This window comes from Patiria miniata, unplaced genomic scaffold (genome assembly GCF_015706575.1).
Source record: "Patiria miniata isolate m_02_andy unplaced genomic scaffold, ASM1570657v1 HiC_scaffold_2, whole genome shotgun sequence".
NCBI lineage: Eukaryota > Metazoa > Echinodermata > Asteroidea > Valvatida > Asterinidae > Patiria > Patiria miniata.
Genome location: NW_024037058.1, coordinates 6,262,107 through 6,283,706, shown reverse-complemented (window position 1 = coordinate 6,283,706; position 21,600 = coordinate 6,262,107). Strand labels below are relative to the sequence as shown.

The 21,600-nt window shown below is 38.3% G+C and overlaps 1 protein-coding gene and 1 long non-coding RNA gene across 3 annotated transcripts; one reads left to right on the top strand and one right to left on the bottom strand.

The window, feature by feature from the left end:
* The first annotated feature begins 568 nt into the window (after positions 1–568).
* LOC119726184 lies at positions 569–21,120 on the top strand. 2 transcript variants are annotated; one of them, XR_005270794.1, is made up of 3 exons: positions 569–622; positions 20,250–20,466; positions 21,060–21,120. It is a non-coding gene; the product is annotated as an uncharacterized LOC119726184 (long non-coding RNA). The 2 variants fall into 2 exon arrangements; XR_005270795.1 differs by having other exon boundaries at positions 20,250–20,477; positions 21,060–21,108.
* LOC119726183 (protein PML-like) lies at positions 13,805–17,021 on the bottom strand. The gene has a single exon (XM_038197790.1). The coding sequence runs from the start codon at positions 16,336–16,338 to the stop codon at positions 14,326–14,328; it is 2,013 nt and encodes a 670-aa protein (XP_038053718.1). The 5' UTR covers positions 16,339–17,021; the 3' UTR covers positions 13,805–14,325.
* Positions 21,121–21,600: the final 480 nt, after the last annotated feature.

Genomic DNA, 21,600 nt, shown 5'->3' with positions numbered 1-21,600 from the left:
AATGAATTTTCATAATCTGCAACCCCCAGATTTGTGCGACCGTCTGTTCTGAAGATACAAGAAATTTAGTGTAAAAATCTTTGTGGTCATTTCCCCACGTTAAAGCTTGTGTGGACATTTCCTGTTGAGCAGAAGCATGCTAATGTTCATTATAAAAACTGGGGTTAACTCTTGTCTCCTGACGACGGGCAGAGTATGCTGTCCAAAACGTTGAGTTAAAACTGGTTCTTCTCGGAACCACCACACACTCACAAAAGAGATTAATTTCACATGGTGCCACCTCAAACTTACCTTGCTGTTATCCTCACCATACAAACTTCATTCTTATCTACGATGTAACAATACAATTGTTGACTGCTGTGATGTGGGATATGCCATTTTGAACCCCCTTGGGGTGCACACCTAGGGTGTTGTCATATCCCACATCACACCAGTCAACAATTGTTAATTGTAACTGAAGTTTGACTAGAAAGAGAAAAAGTAATGAAGTATATGTGTTGTCAATTTGTTCACTTTGAAATGTAGGTGCTATATGAAATGTCAGTGGCAGTCAACTGTGAGGAAGCCAAGAAACCTGTCTGCAAAAACAAGAACAGATTCCCCAATGTACTTCCATGTACAGGTAAGTTCATTTTGTAGAAGTTAGTATAAGTTTAAATAGACCTTCAAGTTGAAAAGTGGCCTCTTGAGGCAAACACTTGTTGGCACACTCACACTGCATTGTGGATTGTTCTTAATTGTAGGGAGATGGGTGCTAGGGTAGTCCATGGGATATCCTCATGCATAGCAAGGGTCTATGATATGCAAGCAGATTCGGCAAGTAATTAATGCAAAACAAGACTGTGTCTTGATCTCGATATTCTGACCATTCAGCAGGCGCCTTCTTTATCGGGTCTAATTCGGTAACCCATTGTCATGTACATCTAATAAAACGTAGACACGACATATGCTTTTACGTTGTAAATTATGTTAGCAAAAATAGCCTACGTCAAGCAGACTGTATCAATACGTTACGCGATGCCCGAACATCCTGTGACTTGAATTATCATCATATAGTATTTTGAATAACAGACGTAATGAGAATGCCCTCTTGCGCATTCAAAGTTTCACCCACGGTGAGCGTTCCCGTATGTTAACAGTTTTGAAAGCCAATGTCAGGTTTTATTAGATCTCTATGTCCGTTGTTGTATTACACAAACATGGCATCAAAATTGACCAATCAACAGCTAAGTCCAGATTTCAGAATGAAATGATGTCATGTCGACTGCAATTGGCTGGCGCGCAGGTTCGCATAAATTTGCATGCGTAGATATATCAGACGTTGGACCAGAGACAGAGAGGGTGATACAATGGGTGATACTCAGACTAGTGTTAAGGCTTCATTCTTACTAAACCATTTTGTATTTCAATTTATAAAACAAAGAGTGGACTGCAACATTATGCAATTAAAGGGGGTTGATACCATCCAAATATTTTATTGGTCCGTAACTAGTTTTAATTGTAAATATGTAAGGGACTGTTAAACCTGATACGATGTTAGAATTCCATATTTCTGTGTACCTTTCAAAGGTGTAACTATGGGGTATGTGTCTCTCCTCCCCCCACCCCCATTCCATTTGAAATCTTGAATTGCACACAACAAATGTATATGTAATCTTCCTTCCCCTCCCCCTTTCAAAAACAAATTGGTGAACCCCCCAGCTGCCCCACTTGAAGCTTAACCCTAGTTACACTGTTTGTACCTTTAGGAAGTTCCAGATCACGTACATGTCACTCCCATAGAATGTGCGATACTTATAAGTTATCTATAGGTGTGGTGGGTACTTGACTGCACCCTCGGCAACCATACGATATCAGTTCTTCCATGTGTTAGATGTCAAGTTTAACTGTTTTTTCACCCGTAATTTAAAGAAATATTTACTTTCAATATTTTTTGTATAAGCATGCCCTAAAAATGCTATTGCTAGACATTTAGTTTGGAAAAACAATTCCATGCTCTGATTTTTCCCTTGTAAAGTGGTTGCTAAGGTGCCAACAAATTTTAATCATTCATGTGTCACTTTTTTGCTTAGGATTTCTAGACATTTGAAGTTTTCATAGGACAATAAAATACTGAACATAAAACCCCTAGTGGTACTAGACCTTAACAAGCCTGACTAATTTTCTAAGATCATAGTTACATACTCAATATATTTTGAGAGCATTTGGACAATATTCAAATGCGGTCAATCAGGAGATAACAACAACCAAGAGAAAATGTGTTCACAAATCTGATTACTTGATAATCCCCTCTACCATTATGTACAAGTATAAATGTTGGGGAAACCACTGATATTATGTTTTTGTCGAAAACAAAATGGTCCTAAATGTAAAAACAAATGACAACAGAGAAAAGACGGTTGTTTCATGAAATCATTGTTGATATATTCTCAGAAAACGTTTTTTTAAAATGTCTTCGACAAAATATACAGTGAATAAACTAACTAGTGATACAATAACGGCTTCCAAATTAAGTGGTCTATAAACGATCAAAGGCAAAGGTGTTTTTTTTTTTAGTCGTTCCATCAGTGTAAAATAGGCAGCTCTCATTATGTATGCAAATAATCCTAGGAGTCACACATGCCCAGTGGAAAAAGCGGCTGAAACGTGCGTAGGATGCTGATTGGTAAAATAACAGACTTTGAATCTTTGCTGAAATGCCATTGTTGTCATGGAAGCTGTGTTCTCTTGGAGAGATATTCTGTAATTAAAGCAAATGCTCATTGTTTCATTTAGACAACTTGGTCTATCAGCATTTAGCAAACCAATACTTATTCAAAGAAGCAAAAGCCTCACTCATTTATTGAATTAACTAAACTATTATTTTAATGATACAGAACCTCTCACAAGGAGGTCATTCTATACATTTAGGGTCCAAAGTCAGACATTTTTCTTGTCCCTGCAACCTCCAAAATTTATCATTTGCTATTCAAGTGGCATTAAAAATGACTTCAAACTAATTAATGATAATAATAATAATAGTAATCGGCATTTAAGAACGCTCTTATTAGTTAACTAAATCACAGTGCTTACAGTATTATTATTACCCCTGATCATTGGGCCAATTAAACATTCCAAATACCATCTCAGCTCCCTGGGGAGTATACAGCTTGATGCTGCCTGTTAGGCACAAACAAGCTTATTCAATCACAATAACTATCTCTGCCCTCACAGGTACCCATTTACTCCTGGTTGGAGAGAAGCAATGAGTGACAAAGTGCCTTGCACAAGGGCACACGCACAATGACCCCGGCCGGACTCGAACCCACAACCCGCAGCTTTACACACAGACCACGAATCCTGTGCCATTAACCACGAGTCCACATTAATAATTAATATTTGTTGGGTAGGTCATTTGATTCACAGAAGCATTTTTGGAGGAAGAGTACACACATAAAGGAGTGCATCTTCAATTACAAAATCGTAGATACCAGACTGATAGGGACAGGATAAAACTGAACCTCAAATTCACAAAATGTTCCAAATGCATCTTCTAATGTAGCATTTAAAAACTCCATTTAAGAAAAGCAAACAAACAAGATTTCAGTTTACAAATGTACATCCACCATACTAACCACATTTACAAACATCCATGTATCATTCCAGTAGAATGCACAAGGTTTTCATTTCCAACTTGGTTGTAAACTAATGTAAATGTTGTAATGAAACTACTATTAATTTGATGAGGCACTCATCAAATTAATATTAGTTTTTATTATTGTTTTAGTTCAAAATCACAAATATTTTTTCCATTTGCTTTTGAGTAATTTACTTTTGTCTCATGTACACAGAGGTGCATAATCTTTTTCATTTGAAATATAAGTTGCAGTCATTTAAACTCAACAATTATTGAACAATCCAATAACAAAATGTAATGAAATGTTTACATTTTATACAGGAGCAGGGTTATATCTTATCCTTAGAAAACACATCATGCATTGACTTTCTATTTGCTGAGACGAATCTGAGAAACTTGAATTGCCCTCTCGTGGTTATACTTTCCCTTTTGTTTAAAATGTACACTGGGTAATATTTTGAAAATGTGCACTCATCCCTATTTGCAAACAATGTGAAGGGTCATTCCTTTGCCCTCGTTATGGGCCACCAGATCTAAGATTTTATGGGAAGTAGGCTGGGCGTTGAGGTCCAAGATTTTTCAAAGGGGAAGTGGTTTAGTGTTAGAGTCACAGAATACAGAGACCATAGACCTTAGAAATAAACCAAATGTACAGTATTGTAGAATGTCATTCGAGGGAATTATGTTCTTTTTCAGTGATAACAATGCTCAATGTCTGATGGAAGTGGTTGTTGGATACACTGGATAGCCCCAGTTTAATTGATCTGTCCTTACACTCGGTGATAGACCTGTACAGACTGTCCTGAAGCCACTACCAGATCACTATCCAATGTGAATGTGATGCCACGTGGATCACTGCATCCCTTGATCACACATCCAATGTACATGCCATTAGGACTGTAATGCAGAATATCACCTGTTGGATGTCCGAACACAGCAACATAGATGCTGCCATCACTGTTACAGCACACACCATTAGGGTAGTAACCCTCCTGCATGTTGCTGGTCATATCTACTGAGAATACACTGGCACCATAGTAGTCTACACATACCAACCGTTTGTTAAGCCAGTTTGTGTAGATAAGGTGGTGATTGTGCATTGTCAGATAATCTCCAATCAGTGGAGCAGGCAGTCTCCTGATGCGGGATCCATCTGGGTTGTGTAGAGATATCTCATTCTTGCCATCATAACCCACTGCTATCAGATTGCTGTCATCCACTGCAAGGCATGTTGGTTGGCTGTGTAGCCATTTACCTGGTTTGAACTGGTGGAGCTGATGCTGCTTGCTGAAGACCTTGACTTTTTGACCATCTATGACAAATAGCTTGTTATCCTTGCTCACTGCAATACACCTAACATTAGTGAGGCCATTGATTTGTGGCCTTATGATTGGAGATTCCTGATGACTTTTTGGAATTATAACAGTGAATAGTGTTTCTCTTTCTCCACTAAATGGTACGGATAGTGCAAGTGCAAGTATTTGATTGTTAGAGAGTGCTGCAACAAGTGACATGAATGATGATACACTTAATTCAAAGTTCTTGATTTCTGTCTTCAGTTTCCATTTCTCCTTCACACATGTTCTTCCAGGTCTTGGTGATTGCTTCGCAGCACCCCTTGACTGTTCTTCAGTCTTCAGTTCCCATTTCTCCTTCACAATTGATCTTCCAGGTCTTGGTGATTGCTTCGCAGCACCCCTTGACTGTTCTTCAGTCTTCAGTTCCCATTTCTCCTCCACACCTGATCTTCCAGGTCTTGGTGATTGCTTCGCAGAACCCCTTGACTGTTCTTCAGTCTTCAGTTCCCATTTCTCCTTCACACCTGATCTTCCAGGTCTTGGTGATTGCTTTGCAGCACCCCTTGACTGTTCTTCAGTCTTCAGTTCCCATTTCTCCTCCACACATGATCTCCCTTGTCTTGGTGATGGCTCTACTGCTGCCTTTGGCTCTTCCTCCAGAATGAGTCTCCCAAGTGACCTCTCACCTTCTTCAAAGTCCATAAAGGTAAACTTGTCAGGAACTTGCTGTGGCTGTTTCCCTGTCAATTCACTGAGGTTATGCAAGAGCTTCTGCTCAAGTTCAAGAATCTCATAGCAACTTGCTTGATTCATGAGTTGTTTCACCTCCTCCAGCTTGTGCTCTGTCTGTGTCACCTCTTTGCTGTTATTGGCTTGAGCAGCTTCAAATGTTGTGACTCTTTCTTCATAAATCCTGCCCATCTCTTGCTTTAATTTCTCTTCTTCATTTTGGATTTTTGGAATCCCCAGTTGGATCTTTGCAACCTCCTGTTGGATCTTTGTAATCTCCTGTTGAGCCTTTTTGGAGACTTTCTTTTGAGCGTTGGCAAACATGGTGTCCAGCTCCTTGCGAGATTTGCACGTCTTTTCTATGGTGTTTCTTAATTCTTTTTTTCTTCTCTCACTTTTTTTGACCATTCTTGTGACCTTTTTCTTACATTTCTCTGCAGCCTCAGGAAATCCAGTGAGTGAGTGTTTTGCATGATCAAGTACAGAGCAAGTTGTGCATATGACTTGCTCACATGAGTTGCAGTAGACATTGAGATTCTGATCTGGGTGCTTGCAAATCTTGGGAACTTCATCTCTTAGTTTACTCTTGTAGACAATCTCCCCTGATTGAAGTTGAGCCAGTGTGTAGATTTTATGAGATTTCATGGCAGTCATACGTTCATGTGCCTTTTGACATTCTTGACAGAGGAAATGATCACAGTCCATGCATCTTGAAATTGCCTGATTCTCCTCATCACAGGCTTGACATTTGATCTCTGACCCTTTAACTTCCAGTAGCTTTTCCTGCATTGTAACTTCCTCCACCAGGGCACTGAATGCAAAATTATTAGGGAGATCAGCAACCCCAGACCCTTTCAACGTGGTTTCACATCTGCACAGAGGACATGTCAGCTTTGTACCACTAGGATCTTGGCTCTGTCTGAGCTCTTGGAGGCATTGCAGGCAAAAACTATGCAAACAGTCCAGCAGTTTGGGCTGCCTGAAACGGTTGGTGCAGATGGAGCATTCCAGATGATCCACACTAATCTTCTCCAACACTGATTGGGCTGTAACATTAGATGCCATCTTTACTGTTGGGCTTGGTGCGATAGGAGGACCTTTAACCTGAAAATGAAGCACATTAAGTAAAAGGTTTTGGAATACCACGTATTTCAACTTCAAATGATAATTTGGCTGAAATAAGTTAGTTGTAGCCTATAGTTGAAAACTTTGTGTTAAGTAGAATGTTCATAAAATTGAAGGTTTATTCACATACTATATGCTTGATTTAAACCTGATGTTATTTTCCAAAAGAAAATAACAGTGAGTTACAATGTGTAATAGGTTTCCTTGTTAAACAAAAGTAGGTCTCAAGTAAAAAATATTTCAGTGACAAACAATTGCCGACGGTTGTCCATAATTTTAAAAAAGGGCACTCGTAAATGGCCGCTGGTAACCAAACAGCACTGATTTAAAAAAAAAAGGCCTTGTTTACAAAAACAAATACTGTTTACAAATATTGGGGGGGGGGGAAACGATGATGTAAAAGGGCACTTGTATACGAGAGGTCAGTCTTACTGTTTAATACTCAGGTGGGGCTCGAACCCAGTACCTCCTGTTAAGTGCAGACGTCTTATCACTCCACCTCTGAGCCTTCCTGGGTCAGCTGGATGGTTTGAGTCCAGGTGGGCAGGAGTCTGCAATGAAACATTGTCTGCACCAAAGAAAACAAATATTTCAAGTATATTATAACTGGCTCATATTTCAAATCGTAGACTCAAAGTCCACTTTCCTTTAAGAAATTTCATAAAAAAACATTTACCTTCACATCGGTTTTATTTTTTGTTGTTTTATTATTATTTTGTGATTCACTAAGCTACGTCTGTGACGAATCTTCTAAAAGGTCTCACACTTGTTTGTAAGACTACATGTAAATGTACAAACAATATGTCACTTATTTCTGTCATGAATGCAAGGAGATTCGTGGATTCCACATGTCTGTACTCTAACAGGTTTGACGGATCCACCTGAATTTCCAGTAAATACATATACACTTGTAATTGGCAAATGCTGAGTTTACATACATGTACTTCATATGAGATAATGTGATGCTGGTGATTTATATCAGATGTATAGACAAACTTACAGGTAGACCCATAAAATCTTACCTTCAGGTACACATGAAATGAGCCATTGCTATCTTCCCATTCTGATGTCACTTACGGCAATAAATGAACAAAGATGGCGTTCTATGTATACGCCCCTCTGTATCAACACAGACCGTGTCACCTGATTTTGAGTTCAGTCATTTGCAGTCCGCAGATTCCACTTCTGTAGTGCTTTGGTACGTGCCCATAGTAAAATCAAATGCAGTGTTTTATATCAAATGGATACAAAGGTCCTGGGCTGGTAATATTTGCAGTCCCCAGATTCCACTTATGTAGAGCTTTAATTGGTACGTGCTCATAGTGAAATCAAATACAGCATGCTGACTGTGTTTTATATCTAATGGATCCATAAGTTTAGAGCTTGTAATTAGCAAGATTATGGACAGGTTTATCAGAAAGGTAAACATAAAGAAGCCACAGGGTCAATTACCTGATGCAGTTATTCTGAGCTGACTCTTATTGCAGATGACACCTGTTTTAATATCCTTTGATATGTTTCCAGTCAGGATACTCACAAGGGTATCTATCGCTTCTCAAAAGTGGGAGGAGGGGGGGGGGTGGATCCAGGACACAATTTTTTTTTTGGGGGGGGGACAAAAAAAAATTTGGGCGCCCCAAACAGTGGGTCACTTTGGATTCTAGATGCTCTGTGGTGCGATCTGAGGCAATTTGTTACCACTTTAACCAATGTTTTTTTGAGGTAAGATGGTGGTTACCTTTATTGCGATGTCACATAAAAAAAAAAAAAATTGGTTTCGTTTTGGGGGTGGGGGGGGGGCCATGGCCCCCTTTGCCCCCCCCCCCCCTGGATCCGCCCTTGGAGGGGCATATCTTGAACAATATTAATGCGAGCGCGAAGCTCTAACAGCATGGGGTCTAGGGCCCGCTTAAGGGCCCCACAAAATGTTGTAGTCTAGACGCTCTGTGGTGTGATCTGAGGCAATTTCTGACCACTTCAACACATTTCTGAAGAGCAAAATAATCATCTTTTAAACATTATTTTTGAGTTTGAAGTCATCGGCTATTGTGAGCTATAGAATCATTATGTTGGCAACAATTTTAATTCTGGGATGAATAAAGTGGGGGACACAAATGATATGATATCCCCCGACTTTAACAAGTGGGGAGGGAGGACTTGTCCCCCCATCCCCCACCGATTGATGCCCATGGATACTCAAGTCTGTTGTGTAGACAACAATAAACATATAAAAAGAGGTAAAAAATGAACCGACAGAAATTGGTTTTGGAAAGTAGTTTTGTTTTGTTGTGGGTTTTATTTTCCTTCACTTTCTTTTTATTTATCTACATTTTAGCTCGTGTGCAGTTGGTGTTTTACATGCATGTATAGCATTCAACAGCACTACACTTGCATACAGTGTAGTTCATTTAAATTATATTCATCATAACAAAACTTGTTATTTCTTTCAGTGATTCAGCTTCAGCAGTGCTTTGTTACACAATTTCCAAAACTCACATTTTTAAGGCTTTCTCTTTTATTGCATCCCAGTTCAGTTCATTCAGCACTATTTTTGAATATTCATTCATATTTTGTGCCTTCCCCAGGCTGATTGGTCCATTGCTGAGATGAATGCTGAGATGGGGGAGAGCCATGCCCACCTCTACACATCACAGACTGATAAACAGGTATGTTCAGCTATATGTGGTTTTAAATCAGTCTATGGTTGCTCAAAAAGGGTGAGGCTTAAAATCATAGCATCAGAAAGAACCTGTCACATTTTTTTCCGTCCTAGTTTCTTGAGGCCCACAACAAATCTGTCAAGATACATGTACTTGAGAAATCGATCATTACAGTGGAGTGCCGCGATATCGAAAATCGCGGGATCCACAGAAATTGTTTGTAATAGCGATCATTTGGAACAGCGATTTTAAGCTCCCGGTGCTCTGGTACTCACTTTTCGAAAGATAGCGCCCTTAACTTCACTATGCATGCCCTGGTAGTTACTGAAAGAGGAATTTACTGAAGTTACTGAAACACGTGCCAACTATTGAATTATGTACCTGGTAATTACACAGTTTTGAGCTTACTACCTACAGGAATGGGTGGCTTTTCCCTTCTATTCCTTGGAGAAATAATAGCCACCTGTCACTCTTCTGTTGATATTTTTCAACAACGGTGTTCGATACATTTTGTGCAAAAAAATCGGGAGTCAAGGATGATGTTCAGTATAGCCAAATGTTTGGTATAGCAGTGTACGGTATATCTGAACTCCACCGTGTATCAGTTATTCATTTTTTTGTAGTGTGGAAATAGAAAACAACTTGTTGAAAACTATCATGTTCCTTACTAAACACAAGAGCAAGTGCATAATTTCTCAATCCAAAAAAACTTAAAAAACAAATTTCACAAAAAAAATTATCACAAGGAATTATAAGACAAATTGCACAAGGACATTTTCAAAAATATTAAAATCAAACAATGAGTCTGACATTCATAAGTTTGTGACAGGATTGAAGAAAAACTAACAAAACACATGAGGCTTCTTTGTGCTATGGAAATGATTCTTTACTTGTGTCTGAATGTGAAGGGGGGGGGCTGAAACTCATAAGGGTATTGAGACGTAGTCTTGTCACATTTTTTTCTGTCCCAGTTTCTTTAGGCCCACAACATTTTGCAATTATTGAAAAATTGTTCATTATATCAGTTTAATCAGTTTCTTTTTCAGTTTCATTATTAAATATAAAAAAGAAATTGTTGAAAACCATCAGGTTCCTTTCTAAACACCAGAACACAAACATACTTTCTCAAACCCAAAATCTTGAAAAAATAAACACTCACAAAACACTGTCACATATCGGACATCTGGCATAATGCATTGGTGATCGTGAGGTCTCAGTCAGCGTACAATTTGACTTGATGCAATCCCTCGTCACAACTGCATGCTTGTTGATGATGCCACTCCAGACTGTGTATGTGGTCCCTATACAAGATCTCTGTATGAAGTCTCTAATGAGGATGATTTTATCCAACCGAAGAATGACCAAGGAAATTCTGATCCAGGAGAATGTAAAATGAGTTCTTGACATTGTCAGCAGCAGCCTGATAATTTTGGCCAAATGTTTAAAAATTCAAACAGCACGAAATAATGTGCAAAACTGTTTACAAAACTAAACACGGGTGACTATTTTTACAGTATTTTATTAGTAAAATTCTCCCCCTCCCTTCTCCCCCAGGTCCCAGGCCCATGACCATGATGATTCTAGCTCCTGGGGTTCTGACACCAACATCCCCTCTAGAAGGACCAAGACCGCGTGGTCAGCGATGCCGAGATGTGACACATGACGCTCACCAGACCGGCTAAGGTTGGTGCTTATTGAGTCAGTCACTACCGAACGCCATTACCACACTGCAAAAACAGATAGACAAGCAAGACCCTGTGGAGGAATTCAAGCTGACTCTGAAGTAAAAATTTGGCTCAAGTGAATATTTCAAGAATATTTCAACTCACAACTTTAAAAGTCTAAAAATAAAAAGTGCATGAATTTCTGTTGTGTATAGAATTTCAAGTGAGGATATCAGGTCGTCCCATTTTCGTATCTGCAAAACAGAATGTATCAGAATACAAGGTCTTTATTTCAGTCAATTGTTACCGACAACGAACAAAATTTTGCACTTGATCAGCAATAGCTAAATGTCTTACCAGACAGTTTTGCCAAAAATGTTTCGTTGAGTCAGTGAAATGTGACTCACCAGTGACATGTCCCTGATGTCTAGTCTGAGTCATGAGTTGAGTCATGAGAGCCGAGTTTGAGTCATCAGCCATTGTAACTTGAAGTGAAGTCTGAGAATTTGCAACTCAAGTCAAACTCAAATCTGAGTCACAGACTCGGTTCTATATTTCTGCCAATTACTGGTGTATGGCTATGTTGTCCATGCGCTTGCTGAAGAATGAATACGCGAACGATTAAGTCAGCCAAAGATAACTAAATTCGTCATTGAAGTCTGAGCTAGAGAGAGGAAAAGCAATGTAATGTGTGTTGTCTGTCAATTTGTTCACTTTGAAATGTAGGTGCTATATGAAATGTCAGTGGCAGTCAACTGTGAGGAAGCCAAGAAGCCTGTCTGCAAAAACAAGAACAGATTCCCCAATGTACTTCCATGAACAGGTAAGTTCATTTTGTAGAAATTACTATACTTTTGCCTCAAGAGTGGCCTCTTGAGGCAAACGCTTGTTAACAGTACACACCCACTGCATTGTGAATTGTTCTCAATTGTAGGGGGGATGGGTGCTAAGGTAGTCTAGGTAATATCCCCTTGTACAGTAAGGATATATGATATCCGAGAGATTCGTCGATTATTATGCAAAACAATACTGCGTCGAATTGACCTCGAGACCATTCAGCAGGCGCCTTCTATATTTGTTCTTAAATCCGTTGTCATGAACATCTAATGAAACCTAGACACGACATCTATTATTCTTTTACGTCGGAACTATGTTAGCAAATTAGGCTGTGTCACATGGGCTGTAACGATATGTTACGTGATGCTAAGGATGTGATGTTTACGTGTTCAATTAACGAAAAAAATTGCAAATCCGTTTGCCTATTTTCCAAAACATGTAGAATCAAACCTGAAATATGAAAAAAATGACATTCGTTTATGCAAGCTGCCTTTGACTTGTACATATATATATTTATTTCGCAAATTAACAATGTTTTTAATCTCATTTAATCTACAAAGTATTAGAAGAACCGCACAACTTGATTACATTTTGGGTAGTTGAGTTTGTACATGTACAAATGTATGTTTTCAATAGCTGCCTGCTATAATCTATTGGGCCAATCATACACAATATAAACAGTTTACTATTGAGATATTTTCAATGCCCCAGTGTTCCCCCTAAAATACTGTAAATCTGAGTGTGTCTTGACCTTTTCCACACAAGAAAACGCCGATGGCATTCCATTTTCATTGTATCCACCTTTTTAATAGAAAGTACTGTTCTTAAGTCTTTGAAAAAACAAAAGCCAATGAAAAATAACATTATCCTTTTACTTACAAAAACCTTCCAACCCTACTTACGCCTCTGGTACCTTTAGAATGTTACCTTAAGTTCCCCCCTCAAAAAATTGGTGAACCCCAAGGTGCCCCCTAGAAGCTTTATCCTAGTTGCACTACTCGTACCTTTAAAAAGTTCCAGATGCTGATTGCTAAAATAACAGATTTGGGATCTTTGCTGAAATGTCATTGTTGTCATGGAAGCTGCGTTCTCTTGGAGAAATGTTCTGTAATTAAAGCAAATGCTCATTGCTTCATTTAGACTACTTGGTCTATCAGCATTTAGCAAACCAATACTTATTCAAAGAAGCAAAAGCCTCAATCCTTTATGGAATAAACTAAACTATTATTGTAATGTTACAGAACCTCTCACAAGTAGGTCATTTTATACATTAAGGGTCCAAAGTCGGACATTTTTCCTGTCCCTGTAACCTCCGAAATTTATCATTTGCCATTCAAGTGGCATTTCAAATGACTTCAAACTAATTAATATTTGTTGGGTAGGTCATTTGATTCACAGAAGCATTCTTGGAGAAAGAGTACACACATTAGAGTCTACAAAATTGTAGATGCCAGACGTATAGGGACAGGAAAAACTGGACCCCAAATTCAAAGAATGTTCTAAATGCATCTTCTATTGTAGTATGTAAACAATCACATATGAGAAAGGCAGAACAAAATATTTCAATTTACAAATGTACATCCATCATACCAACCACATTTGCAAACATCCATGTATCATTGCAGTAGAATGCACAAGGTTTTCATTTTCAACTTGGTTGTAAATGTAATAAAACTAATATTAGTTTGATGATGCACTCGGAAAGCACTGTAAAAGAGACAACCAAGGGATTGCATATGATTTACTTTGAAACTATCACTTTAGTTCAAAATCACATATTTTGTTCAGTTGCTTTTGAGTATTTACTTTTGTCTCATGTACACGGAGGTGCAAAATCTTTCTCATTTGAAACTAAGTTGTGTTTTTTTTAACTCAACAATTTTCCCCATAATTGGAAATATTGAATAACAAAATCCAAGGAAATCTTTACATTTCACAAAGGAGCAGGGTTATATCTTATACTTTTAAAACACATCATGCATTGACTTTGCATTTGCTGAGATGAAGCCGAAAAAAATTGAATTGCCTCTCGTGGTAATATTTTCCCTCTCGTTTTTTAATAATTTTAAAATGTGCAATCTGCCCTATTTGCAAACAATGTGAAGGGTCATTTCTTTGCTGTCATTATTGGGCCCCCAGATCTGTGATTTTATAGGAAGTAGCAAGTAGAGTGGGTGTTGAAGTCCAAGATTTTTTAAAGGGGAAGTGGTTGAGGTATGAGAGTCAACACGTACGGAGAGCAAATACCTTAGAAATAAACCAAATATAGAGTATTATTGAATGCCTTATTCGAGGGATGAACTTCAAGGTTCTTTTCAGTGATAATTAACAATATTCAATGTCTGATGGAAGTGGTTGGTGGATACACTGGATAGCCCAGTTTAATTAATATGTCCTTACACTCGGTGATAGACCTTTACAGACTGTCCTGCAGCCACTACCAGATCACCATCTGATGTGAATGTGATGCCACGTGGAGAACCACATCCCTTGATGACACATCCAATGTACTTGCCATCAGGACTGTAATGCAGAATATCACCTGTTGGATGTCCGCACACAGCAACATAGATGCTGCCATCACTGTCACAGCACACACCAGTAGGGAACAAACCCCTCTGCATACTGGTCATGTCTACTGAGAATACACTGGCACCATAGTAGTCTACACATAACAACATTTTGTTGAACCATGTTGGGTAGCATGAGTAGATAAGGCACTGATTGTACATTGTCAGACAATTCGCAATCCTAGGAGCAGGCAGTCTCCTGATGAGGGATCCATCTGGGTTGTGTAGAGATATCTCATTCTTGCCTTTGTAACCCACTGCTATCAGATTGCTGTCATCCACTGCAAGGCATGTTGGTTGGCTGTCTGACCCTCTACCTGGTGTGAACTGATGGAGGAGCTGATGTTGCTTGTTGAAGACCTTGACTACTGGACCATCTAGAGCAAGGAGCTTGTCATCCTTGCTCACTGCAATACACATGACATCAGTGAGGCCATTGATTTGCAGCCTTTGTGGAATTGGAGTTCTCTCATGTTGACTTCCCGGCAGTGAGACTGTGATGATTGGATGTATGGTAGGTGACATATTGGTTTTATGGAATAATATGTTTGATTTAATAGAGAGTGCCATAACTTTATTGTTAGAGAGTGCTTCAACATGTGTTATAAATGCATTTGGTAATTCAAAGTTCTTGACTTCAGTCTTCAGTTCCCATTTCTCCTTCACACATGATCTTGCAGGTCTTAGCTTTAGCTTTTCTGCAGCCCGTGGCTCCTCCAGAATGAGTCTCCCAAGTGACCTCTCACCTTCTTCAAAGTCCATGAAGTTAAAGTTGTCAGGAACTTGCTGTGGCTGTTTCCCTGTCAATTCACTAAGGTTATGCAAGAGCTTCTGCTGAAGTTCAAGAATCTCGTAGCAACTTGCTTGATTCATGAGTTGTTTGACCTCCTCCAGCTTGTGCTCTGTCTGTGACACCTCTTTGCTGTTGGTTGCTTGAGCAGCTTCAAGGGCTTTGAGTTTGTCTTTATAAATCATGTCTGTTTCTTTCAACAATTTCTGTTCTTCCTTTTGGATCTTTGCAATCTCCTGCTTGAACTTTGTAATCTCTTGTTGAGCCTTTTTGGAGATTTTGTTTTGAGTGTTGGCAAACATGGTGTCCAGCTTTTTTTGAGATTTGGAGGTCTCTTCTATGGTTGTGCTCAATTCTGTTTTTCTGCTCTCACTTTTTTGAACCATTTCTGTGACCTTCTTCTTACATTTCTCTGCAGCCTCAGTTAATCCAATGAGTGAGTGTTTTGCATGATCAAGTACAGAGCAAGTTGTGCATATGATTTGCTCACATAAGTTGCAGTAGACATTCAGATTCTGATCTGGATGCTTGCCACATTTGGGAACTTCTTCTCTAAGTTTACTCTTGTAGACAATCTCTCCTGAACGAAGTTGAGCCATTGTATAGATTTTATGAGTTTTCATGACAGTCATACGTCCATGTGCCTTTTGACAATCTTGACAGAGGAAATGATCACAGTCCATGCATCTTGAAATTGCCTGATTTTCCTCATCACAGGCTTGACATTTGATCTCTGACCCTTGACCTTCCAGTAGCTTTTTCTGCATTGTAACTTCCTCCACCAGGGCACTGAATGCAAAGTTATTAGGGAGATCAGCAACCCCAGACCCTTTCAACATGGTTTCACGTCTGCATAGAGGACATTGCAGCTTTGTACCGGTACCACTAGGATCTTGGCTCTGTCTCAGACCGTGGAGGCATTGCAGACAAAAACTATGCAAACAGTCCAGCAGTTTGGGCTGCCTGAAATGGTTGGTGCAGATGGAGCATTCTAGATGATCCACACTAATCTTCTGCAACACTGATTGAGCTGTGACATTAGATGCCATCTTGACCACTTGATGAGACACGTTTTTTGTTGAACCTATATGAATGGATAAAAGTATCAAAAGTTGACTTCAATATGAAATGATCCACTCCCACATTGTCAACATGTTTTGTTTCCTCTGTTCTTGGGTATCAATTGTAGCCCACTATTTTATATATTCAGTACATATAAATCCAGAGTGCATTGGGTGGCCCCACTTTCTGAAGGGGACACTTAGTTCTTAACAGTACCTCCTTACCTGTTGGGTAAGGGGGCGGGGTCAGAGTGGGATGCATGGCCCTCCCCCTTTTGGTGGTCATTCAATTCAATTCAACATTTGTTTCAACCATTTACCAAAACACAATTCAGTGCATGTATATTAAGGGTAATATGTATTTCATTTCATTTTATTTGCCATTTCTACTGTAAGAACACAGACAGACACACAATACAATACAAACACTTTAGGTAACAGGCCAGTGTAACGCAGACTAAACAAAACCAAAAGACCCAGAAAAATATTGATAACACCCCTGAAGGATTGCCAAAAACGAACTTAATCACTATCTGGTGGCTTTCCTGGAATGCTATCAAGTACAAAGAAAACAATTAACAAGCATACCTATGTATAAAATACCAATCCTGGGAAATATATATATTGCTGTTAGCAACAACAAAAGTTAAGACCAGGGTTGGCGATTTTTATTTATTTTTCGATTAAAAAAAAAAATAACAAAATCGGATTTATTTGGTTTAAAATTAAATCATATTTTGTTAATTTGAATCAGATTTTTATTTTATTTTTTTAACTTTCAAATTGTTGGTATGTCTAAAAATGTGTCTAAATCGCCCCTTGCACCTTTACACCCATCACTTATAATAACCAACATCCACAAAACCCAATAAATTGGTAAATGCTTTTGATTTTCATTTTTTTTTATTGAATCAGTGATTAAATAAAATTAACTTGATTTCATCTACATGTAATCTCCATCAGTTCAATGGTACGTTAATACTGAAGACACTTACAAAAAAAATATTAGTACAGCTCTCCATGGGCTTGCTGATTTCATAAAAACCCGCAGCACTGATCCTTGTGTAACTTATAGTGTTTGATTGATGATCCTTCATACAAGTTGGAAAACAGAAATCAGGCCTTGCACCTTTAAAAGGGATTATATAAATCTCAATCTAAAAGTGTTATGGAGAAACGTTAGGAATAAGACTATCAATTAGGACTTTAATATTGTTGATTCAAAATATTACTGTAAACATATCAATGGATGGTCTAAGCAAACGTGAGTGTGCTGTCTTTAAAATTCAAACTTTGAAGAAAAACTTTTAAACTTGGATCTTGACTTTCAATGAAAACAATGATTTTGGGTAAAAATGATTATGCAAACCTACATAATGTAAGTTGAGTCCATGCTGATGAAGTACATTTAGGGGTGTTTGAATGTGTTATCAACATTTAACACTTTGTAATTAAGTGGAATCAGTGAATTTAAATGATTTGACCCTCAATTTATTTTGCCAAATCAAAAATTGATTAAAACTTTAACAATTGATTTAGTTAGCCTTCATTTTTACCACAAGTCCACAACCACAAGAATGAGCGTTAATAATTTTTGTTTCTTTTAACCCTCTTTCTCTCCCAACACAAGGATTCAGTAAATTTTGTCAAAATTGATCTTTTTTGTTTGTAAAGTATGTTTTGGAAAACAACAATGGAAAAATAGTAGTTTCTCTTCTAAATTAATTGACAAAGGTGTAGAATGTGTTTTCCCCAGTATTCTTATTCGCAGTTTGGTTAATTAGCACAAAACAGTACTCTAATTACCACACTGGTTTAAATTGTTAAGAATTTAAATTTATTTCAATGTACCTGCACAGTTTCCCAAACGTTTAGATTATCTGAAAGTTTGAAACAAAAAGCTGTATCCTCTCTGAGTTATCTTGGCATTCATAAACACATTTATGGCTTACCCGTTGAACAAAGACAATTTCATATTGGGGAACAGCCAACATAGGGCTGGTCCGCAATAGTTCAGTTAGAAGAGTGTCAGTATGGTAATCCGCAGGTCATAGGTTCAACCCCCACTTAAAGTTCTTTGTTCAACTTATAAACTTTCATTTCAGATTCAGATTCAAATTTTGGATCAAGGATATTTTTAGTCCTCTCAAGGTAGACTGAACAGGGAAGTTTTTGTGCAAATCTAAGAGTATTATGCATTCGAGCATTGACTCTCTCTTTGGTAAGATCAATGCTGCACAAACTGGCATATTATTCCATGATTCTTAACAAATGTCATTAAATACACGAACAACATAAAATATATACACTTACCTGAATTGAAGTTAGTTTTAGAAAGCAATTTAGAATTATCCTTCTGGAAGATGTTGCAGTATCTGTAGTTTACACAGTTTGATGTGAATGCAATACACTGTACATGAACATGAATGTTGAACTATCATTACACATAGTGCTTAAATTCCCACTTCCGTGTAAACATGTCATGTACCGGATACTTTAATCACACATCCGGTGCAGGTTTCCTGTGTATAAATATCAGTCAGTGTTTCCATGACTCCGGTGACCCCACAAAAATGGAATCAGAAGACAAATGCTATTCGTGCAGTAAGCAGCCCTGGTGATTTTCAAATTTCAGCCTGAAAATAATGTTTTAGTGTTAATTTAGTTTTGTTCCTACAGCAATCTATTTGCTCACTTGGGTTGAAAAATAAATGGAGAATTTTTTTCTTTACACTCCTATTAAAAAGAATATATTTTGTTTAATCTATTTTTGTTCCATTGTATTTCGCCACCACCCAAAAAAGGGGGACCATAATAGTAAAAAAAAATAGAGGTAAAATAGGTTGCTATTAAAAAAATAGGATGCTGTTTTTAAATTACTGCCCAAACAATGGTTACAACTTAATATACACGTACATGTAGGGCATAGAAATCCATACGGCAGATGATCTCTCATGTTGGAAATGTGCGCACATGGCGGTAATGCAAAATCATTTGCATACATTTGATAAATGAGCATCTTTAGCAGTACACATACATGAAATGAGCAAATAAATACAACTGAATCAATTTAAGAAAGGATAATTGAAATAAAATAGACGAATAGTATGCAGTTTAAAAAATAGAAATAAAATAGGATGCATGGCCACCAGAAAAATAAGGAAAAAATAGTGCTGCTATACCTACTTATTTTGAATAGGATAAAAAATATATATTTTACCACTTTTCTTGCATAAAATCTTAAATAGAAATTAAATAGGATTCTACCAGATTAAGATCCAGATTCCTGAAAGAGTTAAAGAAATCTGATGGGGTTATACATGTATATCCCCATAAATGTCTGTAATGCTGGACTTCTTCCGTCGTGAGCTACATACATGCATGCAACATTTCCTTAGAAGTTATTTTTCCTGAATTTGAAATCTAGATGGATTTTTTCACTATATATTTTCTAAGGATGCTAAAAATATTGAAAATATTGAGGTATTCATAAAAAAAATTAAGATAAACTTATCAGACATCTGACATAATGTATTGGTGATCGTGAGGTCTCAGTCAGCGTGCAGGTTGGCTTGATGCAATCCATTGTCACAACTGATGCTTGTTTATGACACCACTCCAGACTGAATGTGGTCCCTGTACAAGATCCCTATATGAAGTCACCAAGGAGGATGATTTTATCCAACAGAGGAATGACAAGGAGATTCTGATCCAGGAGAATGTAAAATGAGTTCTTGGCATTGTCGGCAGCAGCCTGATAATGTTGGCTAAATGTTTAAACATTCGAACAACATGAAATATGTGCCAATTTGTTTACAAAAATAACCATGGGTGTCTATAGTTACGGTATTTTATCAGTGAAATTTGATGTTTTATTCTCCCCCTCCCTTCTTCCCCAGGTCCTAGGCTCATGGTGAGACGATTCTAGCTCCTGGGGTTCTGACACCAACATCCCCTCTAGAAGGACCAAGACCGCGTGGTCAGCGACGCTGAGATGTGACACATGACGCTCACCAGACCGGCTAAGGTTGGTGCTTATTGGGTCAGTCACTACCGAACACCATTACCACACTGCAAAAACAGATAGATAAGCAAGACCCTGTGGAGGAATTCAAGGTGACTTTGGGGTAAAAGTTTGGATCAGTGATATTTGGAGAATTTTAAAAGTCTCAAAAACATTGCATGAATTTCTGTAGTCTATAGAATTTCAAGTGATATTATCAGATCTTCCCATTTTCGTATCTGCAAAGCAGAATGTATCAGAATACAAGGGATTTATTTCAACCAATTGTAACCGACAACGAACCAAATTTTGCACTCGATCAGCAAAAGCTCAATGTATTACCAGACAGTTTTGCCAATGTTTCATTGAGTCAGTGAAATTTGACTCACCAGTGACATGTCCCCGATGTCTAGTCTGAGTCATGAGTTGAGTCATGAGAGCCAAGTTTGAGTCATCATCCATTGTAACTTGAAGTTAAGTTTGAGAATTTGCAACTCAAGTCAAACTCAAGTCCGAGTCACAGACTTGGTTCTATATTTCTACCATACTGGTGTATGGCTATGTTTTCCATGCATTTGCTGAAGAATGAATATGCAAACGATTAAGTCAGCCAAAGATAACTTGATTCGTCATTGAGGTCCGAGCTGGAGAGAGAACAAGCAATGTAATGTGTGTTGTCGGTCAATTTGTTCACTTTGAAATGTAGGTGCTATATGAAATGTCAGTGGCAGTCAACTGTGAGGAAGCCAAGAAACCTGTCTGCAAAAACAAGAACAGATTCCCCAATGTACTTCCATGTACAGGTAAGTTCATTTTGTAGAAGTTAGTATACTTTTAAATAGACTTTTAAGTTGAAAAGTGGCCTCTATGAGCTCAGTGCACTACCAAAAGAGGGCACCTTTTTACCTAGCAACGACATCCCATGGGCGGTACATTTCGCTGGTTGACGCGCACCGTTCCTTGTGTGTGACGCCCGTACACCAGGGGATTTGTTCTATGTACACGTAGTGGCTGCACACCCCCAACTGTACTTCTTTTGCCGGTGAGGGGGTACTTGTGAACGGAGCGGATAGGCAACACTTGTTGGCACACCCACACTGCATTGTGAATTGCATTGTTCTTTATTATAGGGGGATGGGTGCTAAGGTAGTCTATGGAATATCCCTGTACACAGCAAGGGTCTATGATATGCAAGCAGATTCAGCGATAAATTATGCAAAACAAGACTGCGTCTTGACCTCGAGATT

Bases quoted from the DNA above. Each gene is read 5' to 3' on its own strand.
- LOC119726183 (XM_038197790.1), bottom strand. From the start codon at position 16,338: ATGGCATCTAATGTCACAGCTCAATCAGTGTTGCAGAAGATTAGTGTG.